Source organism: Salvelinus fontinalis, unplaced genomic scaffold (assembly GCF_029448725.1).
Source record: "Salvelinus fontinalis isolate EN_2023a unplaced genomic scaffold, ASM2944872v1 scaffold_1016, whole genome shotgun sequence".
NCBI lineage: Eukaryota > Metazoa > Chordata > Actinopteri > Salmoniformes > Salmonidae > Salvelinus > Salvelinus fontinalis.
The window spans coordinates 45,008-66,927 of NW_026601225.1; the positions used below are offsets into that span (position 1 = coordinate 45,008).

Below are 21,920 nucleotides of genomic sequence, written 5' to 3' on the forward strand. Positions count from 1 at the left end.
ATTTTACCTTTATTTAACTAGGCAAGTCAGCTAGGAATATCAGGAGGAGCAACCCAGGGTGTCCAAAACACCTAGATATATGATGTTTGGAGCAACTTCGAAATTTGACGTTTGGAGAAATGTGGACAAACGTCAGAATCTGAAGTAAAATTGGTCAAACCGTGAGATCTTGTTGGGAAAGTAGCCTTATTAGAAAGTAGCCTATAGCAGTGTAGGGTCAGCATAATACACACTACTTGTAGTGCACTATATGGAGCATAGGATAGTATTTAAAAGCAGCCTAAAGGTGTGTGTGGTCAGCATAATGTACACTATAAGGGGAATTTAGTGTTGTGGACGCAGCCATTATTATCGTATTAGAAGGTAGCCTATAGCGATGGGGTTTAAAGCAACACAGTGCTATAGCTCATTTAGGTTTTAATGAGACTGGACTGACCCTGGGGATACTTGAACTTTACAGTGACCTCTGGCCTTAGACCTTCTCCCTTTACCTCTAGGGGGTGTGTGTTTGTGTGTTATATAATCTGACATCTGACTTCTCACTATTTTTCTCCTTCTGTCTCTCTCTTCTCCTCTCTTTCTCCCTCCTCTGCCCTCTTCCCCCCCCCCCCTCTTTCCCTCCTCTGCCCTCTTCTCCTCTCCTCCCCCCCTCTCTCCCTCCCTCCTCTGCTCTCTTCTCCTCTCCCTTCTCTTTCCCTCCTCTGCCATCTTTTCCTCTCCTCTCACCCTTCTCTCCCTCCTCTGCCCTCTTCGCCTCTCCCCCCTCTCCCTCCTCCGCCCTCTTCTCCTCTCCTCTCACCCTCTTTCTCCCTCATCCTCCCTCTTCTCCTCTCCTCTCCACCCTCTCTCCTCCTCTCCAGAAACTGCACGTGTTTAGGAAGACGTTGCAGGCGTTGATCTATCCCATCTCGTCTACGACGCCTCATAACTTTGAGGTGTGGACGGCCACCGCCCCAACCTACTGCCACGAGTGTGAGGGCCTGCTGTGGGGCATCGCCAGGCAGGGTATGCGCTGCTCTGAGTGTGGTGTCAAATGCCATGAGAAGTGTCAGGATCTACTCAACGCCGACTGTCTACAGAGTAAGGAAATACACTCACACACACACACAGGCTCACACCCAGAAACACAGGTTTGTACTCCCACTCGCTCGCTCGCTCGCACGCACGCACACACACACACACACACACACACACACACACACACACACACACACACACACACACACACACACACACACACACACACGTGTGCGTACACACGCACACACGCGCACACACACACACACACTCACACACACACACACACACACACACACACACACACACACACACACACACACACACACACGTGTGCGTACACACGCACACACGCGCACACACACACACACACACAGAATATGCATTCATATGTGGTTACGAATTCAAAGCAACAATGGGAGAGTTCTATCTTCCTTTAGTTGCAATTTATTCCCTTTTTATTTACAATGGGAGCTATTTGAGCACTGTCCACTGTCCTGTGGTGCTGAACTTCAGAATCCAGACTCTGTTGCTGTCCATTCAGTGGTGCTGAATCGCAGATGTTTGCTTTTACAGCTTGTTTGTTCGTTTACTGCAGCACCATTGGACATTTTTTGCTCCATATAGCATACACAAGCTGCCATGTGTGTGTGTGTGTGTGTGTGTGTGTGTGTGTGTGTGTGTGTGTGTGTGTGTGTGTGTGTGTGTGTGTGTGTGTGTGTGTGTGTGTGTGTGTGTGTGTGTGTGTGTGTGTGTGTGTGTGTGTGTGTGTGTGTGTGTGTGTGTGTGTGTGTGTGTGTGTTGTTGTCTCCAGCCTTACAGGGAGGGTGTCTCCTCTGGCTCTCAGTATGACATTACTCTCTGCCTCCCAGCCTGTTTTGAAGTGTAGCTAGCTCTCAAACGTGTTTGTGTTTGCACTAAAACACACCCACACCCTCTCCATCTTGCTACTGTAATGTTTATTTAAACTGATTCCCTCTGTTCTACAGTAGCAGGTCATGTTTTGGGTAGTATCTAGAGGTTTATCCTAGTGTGTTTTGATTGGATGACAGTAGACGTGTGACACGTTAGCCCCAGGACCGTCACTCTCTGTAACTGGATTAGCTCCACTCTGAATGATAGAACTCTCTGTGTGCATCCAAATGGCGCACTATTCCTTACATAGTGCACTACTTTTAGTATTGCATTACTTTTAGTACTGCCCTGTGTAGGGAAAACTGTGTAATTTGGGACGCATACATAGTGTTTTATTCAAATGATGATTCATGTTTAATTTGATTTCAATCGCAGTTCATGACCTCGCCAAAGATGACAGGCGAGATAACTCGATTAGAGGAGGAGAGAGAAGGGGTGAAAAAGAGAGTGAGGGAGGGGAGAGAGGGGAGAGGGAGGGAGGTGAGAGAGGGGTGAGGGAGGGTCCAATAAAAGCATGAGGAGAAAGCAGAAGTGTGTGTTTGAGAGATAGGCCGTAGCCAAAGTCTTTCTAACCCCCACCCCCTACTCACACACACAAACACACAGAATTAAGGTGGGTACAAAGGACGCTTCTAACTGTATTCTAATCACAGACAGTATTTGTAACATTCTCCTCCTGCAACAACTGCTTCCCATTATGTTCTAGGGACAAGATACCCAAAAGAGAAAGGTAGAGAAAGAGAGATAGAGTCCACAAAGGACATGGGAGAAAGTTATCTGTGTGTTTGATAGATGGGCCAGAGGAAATCTAAGGGCGGTGGACAAGAGTTCTAAGCACAATGCTGTATCCTAATTTGTAATGGTGTGTGTTTTCCTGTGTGTGTGTGTGTGTGTGTGTGTGTGTGTGTGTGTGTGTGTGTGTGTGTGTGTGTGTGTGTGTGTGTGTGTGTGTGTGTGTGTGTGTGTGTGTGTGTATTTTCCTGTGTGTGTGTGGTGTTCTAGGGGCGGTGGAGAAGAGTTCTAAGCATGGCGCTGAGGACAAGACCCTGAACATCATCATGGCCATGAAGGAGAGGATGAAGATCAGGGAGAAGAACCGGCCTGAGGTGTTTGAGGTCATCCAGGAGATGTTTGCGATCTCTAAAGAGGACTTCACTGGACACCTGAAGACCGCCAAGCAAGCAGTGCTGGAGGGAACCTCCAAGTGGTCTGCCAAGATCAACATCACAGGTTAGTAGTACCAACACTAAGAACTAAGCCCTCGTCCCTAGCCAAGCAGGCTAGACTGGAGGGAACCTCCTAGTGGTCCACCAAGGTCAACATCACAGGTTAGTAGTACCAACACTAAGAACTAAGCCCTCGCCCCTAGCCAAGCAGGCTAGACTGGAGGGAACCTCCTAGTGGTCCACCAAGGTCAACATCACAGGTTAGTAGTACCAACACTAAGAACTAAGCCCTCGCCCCTAGCCAAGCAGGCTAGACTGGAGGGAAACTCCTAGTGGTCCACCAAGATCAACATCACAGGTTAGTAGTACCAACACTAAGAACTAAGCCCTCGTCCCTAGCCAAGCAGGCTAGACTGGAGGGAACCTCCTAGTGGTCCACCAAGGTCAACATCACAGGTTAGTAGTACCAACACTAAGAACTAAGCCCTCGCCCCTAGCCAAGCAGGCTAGACTGGAGGGAACCTCCAAGTGGTCTGCCAAGATCAACATCACAGGTTAGTAGTACCAACACTAAGAACTAAGCCCTCGTCCCTAGCCAAGCAGGCTAGACTGGAGGGAACCTCCTAGTGGTCCACCAAGATCAACATCACAGGTTAGTAGTACCAACACTAAGAACTAAGCCCTCGCCCCTAGCCAAGCAGGCTAGACTGGAGGGAACCTCCTAGTGGTCCACCAAGATCAACATCACAGGTTATTAGTACCAACACTAAGAACTAAACCCTCGCCCCTAGCCAAGCAGGCTAGACTGGAGGGAACCTCCTAGTGGTCCACCAAGATCAACATCACAGGTTAGTAGTACCAACACTAAGAACTAAGCCCTCGTCCCTAGCCAAGCAGGCTAGACTGGAGGGAACCTCCTAGTGGTCCACCAAGGTCAACATCACAGGTTAGTAGTACCAACACTAAGAACTAAGCCCTCGCCCCTAGCCAAGCAGGCTAGACTGGAGGGAACCTCCTAGTGGTCCACCAAGGTCAACATCACAGGTTAGTAGTACCAACACTAAGAACTAAGCCCTCGCCCCTAGCCAAGCAGGCTAGACTGGAGGGAACCTCCTAGTGGTCCACCAAGATCAACATCACAGGTTAGTAGTACCAACACTAAGAACTAAGCCCTCGCCCCTAGCCAAGCAGGCTAGACTGGAGGGAACCTCCTAGAGGTCCACCAAGGTCAACATCACAGGTTAGTAGTACCAACACTAAGAACTAAGCCCTCGTCCCTAGCCAAGCAGGCTAGACTGGAGGGATCCGCCTAGTGGTCCACCAAGATCAACATCACAGGTTAGAAGTACCAACACTAAGAACTAAGCCCTCGTCCCTAACCAAGCAGGCTAGACTGGAGGGAACCTCCTAGTGGTCCACCAAGATCAACATCACAGGTTAGTAGTACCAACACTAAGAACTAAGCCCTCGCCCCTAGCCAAGCAGGCTAGACTGGAGGGAACCTCCTAGTGGTCCACCAAGATCAACATCACAGGTTAGAAGTACCAACACTAAGAACTAAGCCCTCGTCCCTAGCCAAGCAGGCTAGACTGGAGGGAACCTCCTAGTGGTCCACCAAGATCAACATCACAGGTTAGTAGTACCAACACTAAGAACTAAGCCCTCGTCCCTAGCCAAGCAGGCTAGACTGGAGGGAACCTCCTAGTGGTCCACCAAGATCAACATCACAGGTTAGTAGTACCAACACTAAGAACTAAGCCCGCGCCCCTAGCCAAGCAGGCTAGACTGGAGGGAACCTCCTAGTGGTCCACCAAGGTCAACATCACAGGTTAGTAGTACCAACACTAAGAACTAAGCCCTCGCCCCTAGCCAAGCAGGCTAGACTGGAGGGAAACTCCTAGTGGTCCACCAAGATCAACATCACAGGTTAGTAGTACCAACACTAAGAACTAAGCCCTCGTCCCTAGCCAAGCAGGCTAGACTGGAGGGAACCTCCTAGTGGTCCACCAAGGTCAACATCACAGGTTAGTAGTACCAACACTAAGAACTAAGCCCTCGCCCCTAGCCAAGCAGGCTAGACTGGAGGGAACCTCCAAGTGGTCTGCCAAGATCAACATCACAGGTTAGTAGTACCAACACTAAGAACTAAGCCCTCGTCCCTAGCCAAGCAGGCTAGACTGGAGGGAACCTCCTAGTGGTCCACCAAGATCAACATCACAGGTTAGTAGTACCAACACTAAGAACTAAGCCCTCGCCCCTAGCCAAGCAGGCTAGACTGGAGGGAACCTCCTAGTGGTCCACCAAGATCAACATCACAGGTTATTAGTACCAACACTAAGAACTAAACCCTCGCCCCTAGCCAAGCAGGCTAGACTGGAGGGAACCTCCTAGTGGTCCACCAAGATCAACATCACAGGTTAGTAGTACCAACACTAAGAACTAAGCCCTCGTCCCTAGCCAAGCAGGCTAGACTGGAGGGAACCTCCTAGTGGTCCACCAAGGTCAACATCACAGGTTAGTAGTACCAACACTAAGAACTAAGCCCTCGCCCCTAGCCAAGCAGGCTAGACTGGAGGGAACCTCCTAGTGGTCCACCAAGGTCAACATCACAGGTTAGTAGTACCAACACTAAGAACTAAGCCCTCGCCCCTAGCCAAGCAAGCTAGACTGGAGGGAACCTCCTAGTGGTCCACCAAGATCAACATCACAGGTTAGTAGTACCAACACTAAGAACTAAGCCCTCGCCCCTAGCCAAGCAGGCTAGACTGGAGGGAACCTCCTAGAGGTCCACCAAGGTCAACATCACAGGTTAGTAGTACCAACACTAAGAACTAAGCCCTCGTCCCTAGCCAAGCAGGCTAGACTGGAGGGAACCGCCTAGTGGTCCACCAAGATCAACATCACAGGTTAGAAGTACCAACACTAAGAACTAAGCCCTCGTCCCTAACCAAGCAGGCTAGACTGGAGGGAACCTCCTAGTGGTCCACCAAGATCAACATCACAGGTTAGTAGTACCAACACTAAGAACTAAGCCCTCGCCCCTAGCCAAGCAGGCTAGACTGGAGGGAACCTCCTAGTGGTCCACCAAGATCAACATCACAGGTTAGAAGTACCAACACTAAGAACTAAGCCCTCGTCCCTAGCCAAGCAGGCTAGACTGGAGGGAACCTCCTAGTGGTCCACCAAGATCAACATCACAGGTTAGTAGTACCAACACTAAGAACTAAGCCCTCGTCCCTAGCCAAGCAGGCTAGACTGGAGGGAACCTCCTAGTGGTCCACCAAGATCAACATCACAGGTTAGTAGTACCAACACTAAGAACTAAGCCCTCGCCCCTAGCCAAGCAGGCTAGATTGGAGGGAACCTCCTAGTGGTCCACCAAGATCAACATCACAGGTTAGTAGTACCAAAACTAAGAACTAAGCCCTCGCCCCTAGCCAAGCAGGCTAGACTGGAGGGAACCTCCTAGTGGTCCGCCAAGATCAACATCACAGGTTAGTAGTACTAACACTAAGAACTAAGCCCTCGTCCCTAGCCAAGCAGGCTAGACTGGAGGGAACCTCCTAGTGGTCCATCAAGATCAACATCACAGGTTAGTAGTACCACCACTAAGAACTAAGCCCTCGCCCCTAGCCAAGCAGGCTAGACTGGAGGGAACCTCCTAGTGGTCCACCAAGATCAACATCACAGGTTAGTAGTACCAACACTAAGAACTAAGCCCTTGTCCCTAGCCAAGCAGGCTAGACTGGAGGAAACCTCCTAGTGGTCCACCAAGGTCAACATCACAGGTTAGTAGTACCAACACTAAGAACTAAGCCCTCGTCCCTAGCCAAGCAGGCTAGACTGGAGGGAACCTCCAAGTGGTCCGCCAAGATCAACATCACAGGTTAGTAGTACCAACACTAAGAACTAAGCCCTCGCCCCTAGCCAAGCAGGCTAGACTGGAGGGAACCTCCTAGTGGTCCACCAAGGTCAACATCACAGGTTAGTAGTACCAACACTAAGAACTAAGCCCTCGCCCCTAGCCAAGCAGGCTAGACTGGAGGGAACCTCCAAGTGGTCTGCCAAGATCAACATCACAGGTTAGTAGTACCAACACTAAGAACTAAGCCCTCGTCCCTAGCCAAGCAGGCTAGACTGGAGGGAACCTCCTAGTGGTCCACCAAGATCAACATCACAGGTTAGTAGTACCAACACTAAGAACTAAGCCCTCGCCCCTAGCCAAGCAGGCTAGACTGGAGGGAACCTCCTAGTGGTCCACCAAGATCAACATCACAGGTTATTAGTACCAACACTAAGAACTAAACCCTCGCCCCTAGCCAAGCAGGCTAGACTGGAGGGAACCTCCTAGTGGTCCACCAAGATCAACATCACAGGTTAGTAGTACCAACACTAAGAACTAAGCCCTCGTCCCTAGCCAAGCAGGCTAGACTGGAGGGAACCTCCTAGTGGTCCACCAAGGTCAACATCACAGGTTAGTAGTACCAACACTAAGAACTAAGCCCTCGCCCCTAGCCAAGCAGGCTAGACTGGAGGGAACCTCCTAGTGGTCCACCAAGGTCAACATCACAGGTTAGTAGTACCAACACTAAGAACTAAGCCCTCGCCCCTAGCCAAGCAAGCTAGACTGGAGGGAACCTCCTAGTGGTCCACCAAGATCAACATCACAGGTTAGTAGTACCAACACTAAGAACTAAGCCCTCGCCCCTAGCCAAGCAGGCTAGACTGGAGGGAACCTCCTAGAGGTCCACCAAGGTCAACATCACAGGTTAGTAGTACCAACACTAAGAACTAAGCCCTCGTCCCTAGCCAAGCAGGCTAGACTGGAGGGAACCGCCTAGTGGTCCACCAAGATCAACATCACAGGTTAGAAGTACCAACACTAAGAACTAAGCCCTCGTCCCTAACCAAGCAGGCTAGACTGGAGGGAACCTCCTAGTGGTCCACCAAGATCAACATCACAGGTTAGTAGTACCAACACTAAGAACTAAGCCCTCGCCCCTAGCCAAGCAGGCTAGACTGGAGGGAACCTCCTAGTGGTCCACCAAGATCAACATCACAGGTTAGAAGTACCAACACTAAGAACTAAGCCCTCGTCCCTAGCCAAGCAGGCTAGACTGGAGGGAACCTCCTAGTGGTCCACCAAGATCAACATCACAGGTTAGTAGTACCAACACTAAGAACTAAGCCCTCGTCCCTAGCCAAGCAGGCTAGACTGGAGGGAACCTCCTAGTGGTCCACCAAGATCAACATCACAGGTTAGTAGTACCAACACTAAGAACTAAGCCCTCGCCCCTAGCCAAGCAGGCTAGATTGGAGGGAACCTCCTAGTGGTCCACCAAGATCAACATCACAGGTTAGTAGTACCAAAACTAAGAACTAAGCCCTCGCCCCTAGCCAAGCAGGCTAGACTGGAGGGAACCTCCTAGTGGTCCGCCAAGATCAACATCACAGGTTAGTAGTACTAACACTAAGAACTAAGCCCTCGTCCCTAGCCAAGCAGGCTAGACTGGAGGGAACCTCCTAGTGGTCCATCAAGATCAACATCACAGGTTAGTAGTACCACCACTAAGAACTAAGCCCTCGCCCCTAGCCAAGCAGGCTAGACTGGAGGGAACCTCCTAGTGGTCCACCAAGATCAACATCACAGGTTAGTAGTACCAACACTAAGAACTAAGCCCTTGTCCCTAGCCAAGCAGGCTAGACTGGAGGAAACCTCCTAGTGGTCCACCAAGGTCAACATCACAGGTTAGTAGTACCAACACTAAGAACTAAGCCCTCGCCCCTAGCCAAGCAGGCTAGACTGGAGGGAACCTCCAAGTGGTCCACCAAGGTCAACATCACAGGTTAGTAGTACCAACACTAAGAACTAAGCCCTCGTCCCTAGCCAAGCAGGCTAGACTGGAGGGAACCTCCAAGTGGTCCGCCAAGATCAACATCACAGGTTAGTAGTACCAACACTAAGAACTAAGCCCTCGCCCCTAGCCAAGCAGGCTAGACTGGAGGGAACCTCCTAGTGGTCCACCAAGGTCAACATCACAGGTTAGTAGTACCAACACTAAGAGATAAGCCCTCGCCCCTAACCAAGCAGGCTAGACTGGAGGGAACCTCCTAGTGGTCCACCAAGATCAACATCACAGGTTAGTAGTACCAACACTAAGAACTAAGCCCTCGTCCCTAGCCAAGCAGGCTAGACTGGAGGGAACCTCCAAGTGGTCCGCCAAGATCAACATCACAGGTTAGAAGTACCAACACTAAGAACTAAGCCCTCGCCCCTAGCCAAGCAGGCTAGACTGGAGGGAACCTCCTAGTGGTCCACCAAGATCAACATCACAGGTTAGTAGTACCAACACTAAGAACTAAGCCCTTGCCCCTAGCCAAGCAGGCTAGACTGGAGGGAACCTCCTAGTGGTCCACCAAGATCAACATCACAGGTTAGTAGTACCAACACTAAGAACTAAGCCCTCGTCCCTAGCCAAGCAGGCTAGACTGGAGGGAACCTCCTAGTGGTCCACCAAGGTCAACATCACAGGTTAGTAGTACCAACACTAAGAACTAAGCCCTCGCCCCTAGCCAAGCAGGCTAGACTGGAGGGAACCTCCTAGTGGTCCACCAAGATCAACATCACAGGTTAGTAGTACCAACACTAAGAACTAAGCCCTCGCCCCTAGCCAAGCAGGCTAGACTGGAGGGAACCTTCTAGTGGTCCACCAAGGTCAACATCACAGGTTAGTAGTACCAACACTAAGAACTAAGCCCTCGCCCTAGCCAAGCAGGCTAGACTGGAGGGAACCTCCTAGTGGTCCACCAAGATCAACATCACAGGTTAGTAGTACCAACACTAAGAACTAAGCCCTCGCCCCTAGCCAAGCAGGCTAGACTGGAGGGAACCTCCTAGTGGTCCACCAAGATCAACATCACAGGTTAGTAGTACCAACACTAAGAACTAAGCCCTCGTCCCTAGCCAAGCAGGCTAGACTGGAGGGAACCTCCTAATGGTCCACCAAGGTCAACATCACAGGTTAGTAGTACCAACACTAAGAACTAAGCCCTCACCCCTAGCCAAGCAGGCTAGACTGGAGGGAACCTCCTAGTGGTCCACCAAGATCAACATCACAGGTTAGTAGTACCAACACTAAGAACTAAGCCCTCGTCCCTAGCCAAGCAGGCTAGACTGGAGGGAACCTCCTAGTGGTCCACCAAGATCAACATCACAGGTTAGTAGTACCACCACTAAGAACTAAGCCCTCGCCCCTAGCCAAGCAGGCTAGACTGGAGGGAACCTCCTAGTGGTCCACCAAGATCAACATCACAGGTTAGTAGTACCAACACTAAGAACTAAGCCCTCGTCCCTAGCCAAGCAGGCTAGACTGGAGGGAACCTCCTAGTGGTCCACCAAGGTCAACATCACAGGTTAGTAGTACCAACACTAAGAACTAAGCCCGCGCCCCTAGCCAAGCAGGCTAGACTGGAGGGAACCTCCAAGTGGTCCACCAAGGTCAACATCACAGGTTAGTAGTACCAACACTAAGAACTAAGCCCTCGTCCCTAGCCAAGCAGGCTAGACTGGAGGGAACCTCCTAATGGTCCACCAAGGTCAACATCACAGGTTAGTAGTACCAACACTAAGAACTAAGCCCTCGCCCCTAGCCAAGCAGGCTAGACTGGAGGGAACCTCCTAGTGGTCCACCAAGATCAACATCACAGGTTAGTAGTACCAACACTAAGAACTAAGCCCTCGTCCCTAGCCAAGCAGGCTAGACTGGAGGGAACCTCCTAGTGGTCCACCAAGATCAACATCACAGGTTAGTAGTACCACCACTAAGAACTAAGCCCTCGTCCCTAGCCAAGCAGGCTAGACTGGAGGGAACCTCCTAGTGGTCCACCAAGGTCAACATCACAGGTTAGTAGTACCAACACTAAGAACTAAGCCCGCGCCCCTAGCCAAGCAGGCTAGACTGGAGGGAACCTCCTAGTGGTCCACCAAGGTCAACATCACAGGTTAGAAGTACCAACACTAAGAACTAAGCCCTCGCCCCTAGCCAAGCAGGCTAGACTGGAGGGACCCTCCTAGTGGTCCACCAAGGTCAACATCACAGGTTAGTAGTACCAACACTAAGAACTAAGCCCTCGCCCCTAGCCAAGCAGGCTAGACTGGAGGGAACCTCCTAGTGGTCCACCAAGGTCAACATCACATCTTATCACAATCACCGAGGCCTGGTGCTGGGAAGGTTTGCTGGACTATAATAAATGTCTTCAGATCGTCTTGAGCAAGGCACATAGCTGGAAGGGCGATACACCACTGTGGCTGATTCTGTGCTCAGCCCGATGGGTCATGTGTGTGCGTGTATTTCCTTGCAGGGTGTGCGACTAGAGCATACAGTTCCTCTGGGCTAAATTACACCAGATTGGAATGAGCTGAGCTATTTTATTGCCCAGATAGCCTTCCTGCCGTTCCTTGCGTGTGTCAATCAATCCCCAAGAGACTGAGACAGAGAGAAAAACTGCCTCCCGCTCCCATCTATCTCTATGGCCTTATCCAACGTCCTGTTTTACAACCGACTTATTGACTTTTTATTTATGTATTATTCATTTGATAAACACAGACACACATTGATTGTCTAGCACTTTGGCGGTAGATAGATAGGCAGCCGTGAGATGTGAATGTTCTGCATCAGCTAATTGCTACATCACAGCCCTGGATCAGTAGATGTGTATAGACTGCTATGGCAAGGAGAATGCAGTATACTTAATTAACTCCCTCTCACCATCACTCCTTTTTTCATCTTTCCCCCTTTACCCCTCTCACTCTCTATATCTCTCCTCCATCTCTCTCTCGGCCTCTCTCTCTCTCTCTCTTTCTCTCCATCACTCAGCTCTGTAGTTACATTATACTACATTATACAGAGCCAACATAGACATCAGCCGTTCTCTGCCTCTTTCTATTCTTTCCACCTCTTTCCACTCCTCCCACTCCCTTTCCACATCACCCTCTCTCTCTCCGCTACCCCTCTCTCTCCACCTTTTCTCCCTTTTCACTCTTTCTCTGCCATTTCTTCCCTATCTCTGTCTATCCCCTGTATCCCCTCGCTCTCTCCCTCTCATCCCCTCTGCCCCTCTCTCTCATTGTATTGTATTTCTTGCAACATGAGGCTGTAGCTTCTCATTTGTGGTGTCTTTGAGAGCCCGGCCCACCAGTCTCTGTCAGCGAGAGAAGAGGGGCTGGCTGGGGGAGTTATGTTTCATGAATAATACAGTGTCACTCATACATATTTAATGCACAGTGTCCTTTTACCTTTTATGGGGCTGGGAAATACTACTTCCTGTCTGAGATGGATGGTTAAGGGTGTGTGGAGCAGGGTGTGTGGATGGAGCGGTTAATGGGGTATAGGTTGTGTGTCTGTTTGTGTGTCTGTGTGTGTGTGTGTGTGTGTGTGTGTGTGTGTGTGTGTGTGTGTGTGTGTGTGTGTGTGTGTGTGTGTGTGTGTGTGTGTGTGTGTGTGTGTGTGCCTCATCCATAGCCTGGGAAGACAAATAGTCTCTGCAAGAGTAGCTAACCTAAGTATATTTTGTCTTTCAGCAAGTTGTTGTTGTTGGTATAGTCTGGCTAGGGCATATGTTTTTATTGATTTGTTTTCTATTTAACCTTTATTTAACTAGGCAAGTCAGTTACGAACAAATTATTATTTACAATGACGGCCTACCAGAAGGCAAAAGGCCTCCCACGGGGGCTGGGATTAAATAACAATATAGGACCGATGTCAAGTTGAAGATGCAACATATCACACGAATTGCAAAAGTCTTCAAGCTATAATATGTAACTTTTTGGGCGACCTGACCAAATTCACATAAAAATGTGAGTTATAGATCTGTCATTCTTATTGAAAGCAAATTTAAGATGCGGTAGATCTGTTCTATGTGCAGAGTTTCTATGCTTCCTGTTCTTAAGTTTAGTGTTTGCATCTTTAACTATCGGTTTTGTACACCAGCTTCAAACAGCTGAAAAACTATATTTTGGGTTATTGAAAACATGTTTAACAGAGATGTAGATGGTACAATGATTCTCTAAAATATACACTGAGTGTACAAAACATTAGGAAACACCTTCCAAATATTGAGTTGCACCCCCTTTTGCCTTCAGAACAGCCTCAATTCATCAGACATGGACTCTACAAGGTGTCGAAAGCGTTCCACAGGGATGGTGGCCCATGTTGACTCCAAAGCTTTCCACAGTTGTGTCAAGTTGGCCGGATGTCCTTTGGGTGGTGGACCATTCTTGATACACACGGGAAACTGTTGAGTGTGAAAAACCCAGCAGCATTGCAGATCTTGACACACTCAAACCAGTGCGCCGGGCACTTACTACCATACCCCGTTCAAAGGCACTTAAAAAATCCCCCTCTGAATGGAACACATACACAATCCATGTCTCAATTGGCTCGAGGCTTACAACTCCTTATTTAACCTGTCATCTCCCCTTCATCTACACTGATTGAAGAGGATTTAACAAGACATCAATAAGGGATCATAGCTTTCACCTGGATTCACCTGGATTCACCTGGATTCACCTCGATTCAGCGGCTGACCATGCTTTCCTCCTGGCTACGCAAACCCCGGCCAACAGCTCCGCCCACCCCCCCCCCCCCCCTGCAGTTACTTGCCCGAGCCTCTCCAGCTTCTCCTTCACCCAAATCCAGATAGCAGATGTTCTGAAAGAGCTGCAAAACCTGGACTCGTACAAATCAGCTGGGCTAGACAATCTGGACCCTCTCTTTCTAAAACTATCCGCCGCCATTGTTGCAACCCCTATTACCAGTCTGTTCAACCTCTCTTTCGTATCGTCCGAGATCCCTAAAGATTGGAAAGCTGCCGCGGTCATCCCCCCCAGATCACTGACCATTTAGAATCCCACCGTACCTTCTCCACTGTGCAATCCGGTTTCCGAGCTGGTCACGGGTGCACCTCAGCCACGCTCAAGGTACTAAACGATATCATAACCACCATCGATAAAAGACAGTATTGTGCAGCCGTCTTCATCGACCTGGCCAAGACTTTCGATTCTGTTAATCAACGTATTCTTATCGGCAAACTCAACAGCCTTGGTTTCTCAAATGACTGCCTCGCCTGGTTCACCAACTACTTCGCAGACAGAGTTCAGTGTGTCAAATCGTACGGCCTGTTGTCCGGACCTCTGGCATTCTCTATGGGGGTACCACAGTGTTCAATTCTCGGGCCGACTCTTTTCTCTGTATATATGAATGATGTCGCTCTTGCTGCGGGCGATTCCCTGATCTACCTCTATGCAGACGACACCATTCTGTATACCTCTGGCCCTTCTTTTGACACTGTGTTAACTAACCTCCAAACGAGCTTCAATGCCATACAACACTCCTTACGTGTCCTCCAACTGCTCTAGTAAAACCAAATGCATGCTTTTCAACCGTTCACTGCCCGCACTCGCCCGCCCGACTAGCATCACTACTCTGGACGGTTCTGATCTAGAATACGTGGACAACTACAAATACCTAGGTGTCTGGCTAGACTGTAAACTCTCCTTCCAGACTCATATCAAACATCTCCAATCCAAAATCAAATCTAGAATTGGCTTTCTATTTCGCAACAAAGCCTCCTTCACTCATACCGCCAAACTTACCCTAGTAAAACTGACTATCCTACCGATCCTCGACTTTGGCGATGTCATCTACAAAATTGCTTCCAATACTCTACTCAGCAAATTGGATGTAGTCTATCACAGTGCCACCCGTTCTGTTACCAAAGCGCCTTATACCACCCACCACTGCAACCTGTATGCTCTAGTCGGCTGGCCCTCGCTACATATTCGTTGCCAGACCCACTGGCTCCAGGTCATCTATAAGTCTATGCTAGGTAAAGCTCCGCCTTATCTCAGCTCACTGGTCACGATAACAACACCGACCCGTAGCACGCACTCCAGCAGGTATATCTCACTGGTCATCCCCAAAGCCAACACCTCCTTTGGACGCCTTTCCTTCCAGTTCTCTGCTACCAGTGACTGGAACGAATTGCAAAAATCGCTGAAGTTGGAGACTTTTATTTCCCTCACCAACTTTAAACATCAGCTATCTGAGAAGCTAACCGATTGCTGCAGCTGTACATAGTCCATCTGTAAATAGCCCACCCAATCTACTTACCTCATCCCACATAATGTTTTTATTTACTTTTCCGCTCTTTTTCACACCAGTATCACTACTTACAGACCATCATCTGCTCATCATCATCTGCTCATTTATCACTCCAGTGTAAATCTGCTAAATTGTAATTACTTCGCTACTATGGCCTATTTATTGCCTTACCTCCTCATGCCAATTGCACACACTGTATATATACTTTTTTTTCTGTTATGTTATTGACTGTATGCGTGTTTATTCCATGTGTAACTCTGTGTTGTTGTTTCTGTCGCACTGCTTTGCTTTATCTTGGCCAGGTCACAGTTGTAAATGAGAACTTGTTCTCAACTCGCTTACCTGGTTAAATAAAGGTGAAATAAAACAGGTTATGTCTTGGGAAGAGAAGGTGTTACTAATGTATTACTGTATTCCATAATTGCTTGTTTTGTAGCAATTGCTTGTTTTATCACATTAACTTAGCCAAACTATTAGAATTTTAACAACCAGGAAATGGAAGAGTGATTTCTGCATATTCCACCTTTAATACATCACACGAAATGGATGACGTAGTACACAATTGGATGATGTAATACACAAAAAACGGGGACCTGTTTTGGCTCGTGAACACCACTTTCAAAACTGCTGGCTGAAATGATACAGATGTTCAGGAGTGCATCTTTAAGTGCTGTATCTTTAATAAGACATCTCAGTCTTATTCCCCCATAAAAAAACAGAAGTGCACTTGTTTTTTCCTACTAGCACTGACTCTACTGATAACTTCTTTATTGAGGAACAATGTATTTACAAAGACTGTGATATGTGGTTGTCTCAACAAGCTATTTTAAGATTAACGTAAGTCACTCTGGATAAGAGTGTCTGCTAAATAATTTTTAAAAAGCATTTAAATGTAATGTGTGTGCGTGTGTGTGTGTGTGTGTGTGTGTGTGTGTGCTCATGCATGGTCATGTGCGATGGTGGTGGACTGGTCTCTCTTAGGTATCTGTCTGTTGGCGAGGCAGATATTCACTGCTTCCCCAACAAACAGATTGGCTATACTGGAGACAAGTTTACATGGCTATGGTACCTATACATAAGACATAGGACAAGGCTCATACTAGTGCATAGCAAGTAATACAGCATTAAACCTGCAGGCTTTACGTGTTACATATATTTGAATAGGTATATTATACTGTATATTAGTGCTGGACTGGAACAAAAGCCTCTTAAGTCTTACTGTTGTTATTTCTGTCTCCCCCCGCCTCCCCCACCTCCCCCTACTTCCCCTACTTCCCCTACTTCCCCTGTCTCCCCTTGTCTTTTCCTGTCTTCCCCTGATTTCCCCTGTCTCCCCTTGTCTTCCCCTGTCTTCCTCTGCCTTCTCTGTCTCCCCTTGTCTTCCCCTGTCTTCCTCTGCCTTCCCTGTCTCCCCTTGTCTTTTCCTGTCTTCCCCTGCTTTCCCCTGTCTCCCCTTGTCTTTTCCTGTCTTCCCCTGCTTTCCCCTGTCTCCCCTTGTCCTCCCCTGTCTTCCTCTGTCTCCCCCTGTCTTCCTATGTCTCCCCCTGTCTTCCTATGTCTCCCCTTGTCTTTTCCTGTCTTCCTCTGTCTCCCCTGTCTCCCCTGTCTCCCCTGTCGCCCCTGTCTCCCCTGTCTCCCCTGTCGCCCCTGTCTTCCCCTGTCTTCCCATGTCTCCCATGTCATCCCCTGTCTTCCTCTGTCTCCCCTGTCTCCCCTGTCTCCCCTGTCGCCCCTGTCTCCCCTGTCTCCCCTGTCGCCCCTGCCTTCCCCTGTCTTCCCATGTCTCCCATGTCATCCCCTGTCTTCCTCTGTCTCCCCCTGTCTTCCTATGTCTCCCCCTGTCTTCCTATGTCTCCCCTTGTCTTTTCCTGTCTTCCTCTGTCTCCCCTGTCTCCCCTGTCTCCCCTGTCGCCCCTGTCTCCCGTGTCGCACCTGTCTCCCCTTGTCTCCCCTGTCTCCCCTGTCTCCCCTGTCTCCCCTGTCTCCCCTGTCGCCCCTGCCTTCCCCTGTCTTCCCATGTCTCCCATGTCATCCCCTGTCTTCCTCTGTCTCCCCTTGTCTCCCCTTGTATTTTCCTGTCTCCCCCTATCTCCCCCTGTCTTCCCATGTCTCCCATGTCATCCCCTGTCTTCCTCTGTCTCCCCTTGTCCCCCCTTGTCTTTTCCTGTCTTCCCCTGTCGCCCCTGCCTTCTCCTGTCTTCCCATGTCTCCCGTGTCATCCCCTGTCTTCCCCTGTCTTCCTCTGTCTCCCCTTGTCTCCCCTTGTCTTTTCCTGTCTTCCCCTGTCTCCCCTGTCGCCCCTGCCTTCCCCTGTCTTCCCATGTCTCCCATGTCATCCCCTGTCTTCCTCTGTCTCCCCTTGTCTCCCCTTGTCTTTTCCTGTCTCCCCCTGTCTCCCCTGTCTTCCCATGTCTCCCCTGTCTTCCCCTGTCTTACCATGTCTCGCCTGACTCTCCCATCATCCCCTGTCTTCCTCTGTCTTCCCCTACCTTCCTCTATCTTCCTCTGCCTTCCCCTGTCTTCCCATGTCTCCCATGTCATCCCCTGTCTTCCTCTGTCTCCCCTTGTCTCCCCTTGTCTTTTCCTGTCTCCCCCTGTCTCCCCCTGTCTTCCTATGTCACCCCTGTTTCCCCCGTCTTCCTCTGCCTTCCCTGTCTCCCCTGCCTTCCCCTGTCTTACCATGTCTCGCCTGACTCTCCCATCATCCCCTGTCTTCCTCTGTCTTCCCCTACCTTCCTCTATCTTCCTCTGCCTCCCCCTGTCTTCACTTGTCTTCCCCTGCCTCCCCCTGTCTTCCCTTGTCTTCCCCTGCCTCCCTCTATTCCCCCTGTCTCTCCCTGCCTCCCCCTCTCTCCTCTCCAGTGATGTGTGCCCAGGGTCTGCAGGCCAAGGATAAGACAGGTTCCAGTGACCCCTATGTGACTGTCCAGGTAGGGAAGACCAAACGGCGTACCAAGACCATCTTTGGGAACCTCAACCCTGTCTGGGACGAGAAGTTCTTCTTGTGAGTATGAACATACAGTATATCACTGCTACAGCATTACTACAACCTAAGCCAGTGTACTACAGACTGTATTATAGACGTGGTCCTTTGTGGTGTAGTCGGTTGAGCATGGCACTTGCAACCCGTTGGTATGATTCCCGCTGGGGCCTCCCATACATAAAATATATGCACGCATGACCATAAGTCCTGTCCAGGTGGTGTACATGAAGACTGCCTCAGGCTACAGAAACAGGAGGTATGCTCCTACCCTATGGGCCATTCTGGCTCAGACAAGGCTACCTTCTTAAGCTGTAATACAAACACTTTACTCCAGCAGACCTTGTTATCACAGACATGTAGAACCTACAACACCAACAAATGAGGGGAGAGGAGACAGAAAATAATTAAAATGCATTTCACTGAAAAATGTGTTATTGACATGAATATCATCTACAGTGCATTTGGAAAGTATTCAGACCCCTTGACTTTTTCACCTTTTCCAGCCTTATTCTAAAATGGAGTAAATACATGTTTTTCCTCATCAATCTACACACAATACCCCATAATGACAAAGGGAAAACAGGTTTTTAGAATGTTTGCACGTTTATTAAAAATAAAAACAGAAATACCTTATTTACATAAGTAGTCAGACCGTTTGTTATGATACCCGAAATTGAGCTCAGGTGCATCCTGTTTCAATTGATTAGTGAGATGTTTCTACAACTTGATTGGAGTCCAATTTTGTGGTAAATTCAATTGATTGGGCATGATTTGGAAAGGCACACACCTGTCTATATAAGGTCCCACAGTTGACAGTGCATGTCAGACACAGATCTGGGGAAGGGTACCAAAACATTTCTGCAGCATTGAAGGTGGCCTCCATCATTCTTAAATGGAAAAAGTTTGGAACCACCAAGACTCTTCCTAGAGCTGGCCGCCCGGCCAAGCTGAGCAATCGGGGGAGAAGGGCCTTGGTCAAGGAGGTGACCAAGAACCCGATAGTCACTCTGACAGAGTACCTCTGTGGAGATGAGAGAACCTTCCAGAAGGACAACCATCTCTGCAGCACTCCACCAATCAGACCTTTATGGTAGAGAGGCCAGACGGAAGCCACTCCTCAGTAAAAGACACATGACAGCCCGATTGGAATTTTCCAAAAGGCACCTAAAGGACTCTCAGGCCATGAGAAACAAGATTCTCTGGCCTGATGAAACCAAAATGGAACTCTTTGGCCTGAATGTCAAGCGTCATTTCACCACAGCTTTGAGTGTACAGCTTTGTTTGAGTTTACTGAAAGTATTATGAAGCTAACCCATGTTAGCTCAGGCCCTTTTTAAATAAACAACAACTTCTAAAATGGAGAGGAAACTTTTGATAATGTGTTGTGCTATGTAGAGATTGACCCATGGTGTCATTAGAGAAGGTATTATGGTTTTAATCTTGCTCTCTGTGAGTCTGAACTCTGAACTCTGAGTGGTGACAGACTGTCATGTTGATTGTGATGTTGATCATGTTGATTTAAGGTACACAGAGAACCGAGAACTAAGGGTATTATCTAAGACCTAACACAACCTAGAACACTGGAATATGGCTTTCTGTAAAACAACAGTATAGCACTATGAACGACACATTTCACATCAACGTCATGAGGCTTAAGGAGTCTGTTCTAAAGCCAGTATATCCTGTATCTACAGTATCTACAGTATCCTGTAGGTACTTAAAGCTGAAATACGCGTAAGGTGGAACAGCACCATTCTTCACCACAGCCACAATTGTTGTTGTTTTTGTTTTGATGACAAAAGAGAAGAGCATCATCCAGCATCCTGAACACATTATGTTGCAATACATCCTCTGCTTTCTATGGCGCATGAAGTGATGTGCACTAATGATGTGCACTAATGTCAGAGACAAGAAAACGTGTTTGTTGTTTGAAATAACTTCATATTTTGTTGTAATATTACCAGCGAATGTGGCAGTTTCACCAAGTATGGATTCCAGCTTTAAATAGAGACATACATAGAAAAAGATAAATCAAGCAGCCCATTTCCATAGAAACCATAGCGCTGGCGATTAGAATACCTGTATCTATGAGACAAAGAGGCTTTGTTAGAGCTGCCTTCCACCATGTTCTCTGTATGCTGATGGGGGCACTGTGTGTGTGTGTGTGTGTGTGTGTGTGTGTGTGTGTGTGTGTGTGTGTGTGTGTGTGTGTGTGTGTGTGTGTGTGTGTGTGTGTGTGTGTGTGTGTGTGTGTGTGTGTGTGTGTGTGTGTGTGTGTGTGTGTGTGTGTGTGTGTGTGTGTGCGTGCGAGAGTATCTACAGTGTTTATGAGAAACCACAGAATGTAACGCAGAGTTACACTGCTCACTCTTGCCTCCTATGCAAACAAAATGGAGATGGAGAGAGGGAGAGAGAGAAATGGAGAGTGAGATACAGAGGGAGAGAATAAGAGAGAGAGAAGAGAGAAGCAGACAGAGAGGGAGCGAAAACAAGAGCGAGAGAGAGAGAGAGAGAGAGAGACAGAGAGAACAGAGAGAGACAGAGAGAGAGAGAGAAACAAGACAGAGAGACAGAGAGACATCAAGACAGAGAGACAGAGAGACATCAAGACAGAGAGACAGAGAGACATCAAGACAGAGAGACAGAGAGACATCAAGACAGAGAGACAGAGAGACAGCAAGACAGCAAAACAGAGAGACAGCGAGAAAACAAGACAGAGAGAGAAAAGATGTTATCCTCATGCCATGTGACAGGGTCTTGGAATCTTAGCTCTCTGCCTGGCAGGGACATCCATCTGTGGGTGCCACTAACACTCACGCACGCACGCACGCACGCACGCACGCACGCACGCACGCACGCACGCACGCACGCACGCACGCACACACACACACACACACACACACACACACACACACCACACACACACACACACACACACGCACACAGACACACACACACCCTTGGGTGGGTGAACACTAGGGACAGCAGGGTTTCCTAAAAAGAGAGCCGGTGGGGCAGAATGATGTCAATCCCACCTGACAGACATTCCCCTCACCTCTCCTTTCTCATCTCCTCTCCTCTCCTCTCCTCTCTCTCTCTTCTCCTCTCCTCTCCTCTCCTTGCCCCTCCCCCCTCTCATCTCCCTCTACTCTCCTCTATTCTTCTCTACTTTACTTTCCTCTTCTCTCCCTCTCCTCTCTGTTCCTCTACTCTCTTTCATTCTCCTCTCTCTCTCCTCCTTCCAGGTCTTTCATTTCCCACATACATCTAGCGGAGAGGACAACTCCAGACCACTCCCCAGCCTTTGAAGCCCAATGACAACCCTAACCTAACAGCCACCCACACTATGCCAACCCTTGCCATAACATATGACTGTGACGTGACTACACTGAGTCTCCAGGTCTGTTTGTGCTCCAGGATAGTGTGAGGTCATATCAAGTTAGGTCAGAGCTGCTGCCAGTAGATAAAACACCTGAGCGGCTCTAGAGAGGATGGGAGGAGGGAGGAAGGAAGAGGGCCACACAGATTTTCACCTTCAAGGGCTTTTTCTAGATTTTTTACAGCTTTTTTTCTCTGATTTAGTCACCCTAATTTGGGCCATCCTACAAGGGTAAAAAACGGCAATAACTTTTGAACTAATTACGATGGAGACATGAGGTTTGGACACCCTAAACCAGT

The 21,920-nt window shown here is 48.8% G+C and overlaps 1 protein-coding gene across 1 annotated transcript in view; it reads left to right on the forward strand.

Moving 5' to 3' along the window:
* The window catches only part of LOC129848149 (protein unc-13 homolog C-like), a 62,978-nt gene extending 41,195 nt beyond the window's left edge, over positions 1–21,783 (forward strand). The window contains exons 6-9 of the mRNA XM_055915623.1: positions 861–1,080; positions 2,935–3,162; positions 18,122–18,263; positions 21,488–21,783. Coding sequence (XP_055771598.1) covers positions 861–1,080; positions 2,935–3,162; positions 18,122–18,263; positions 21,488–21,560 — 663 coding nt within the window. The 3' untranslated portion in view covers positions 21,561–21,783. The remainder of the gene's footprint in view (positions 1–860; positions 1,081–2,934; positions 3,163–18,121; positions 18,264–21,487) is intronic.
* The last annotated feature ends 137 nt before the right edge of the window (positions 21,784–21,920 follow it).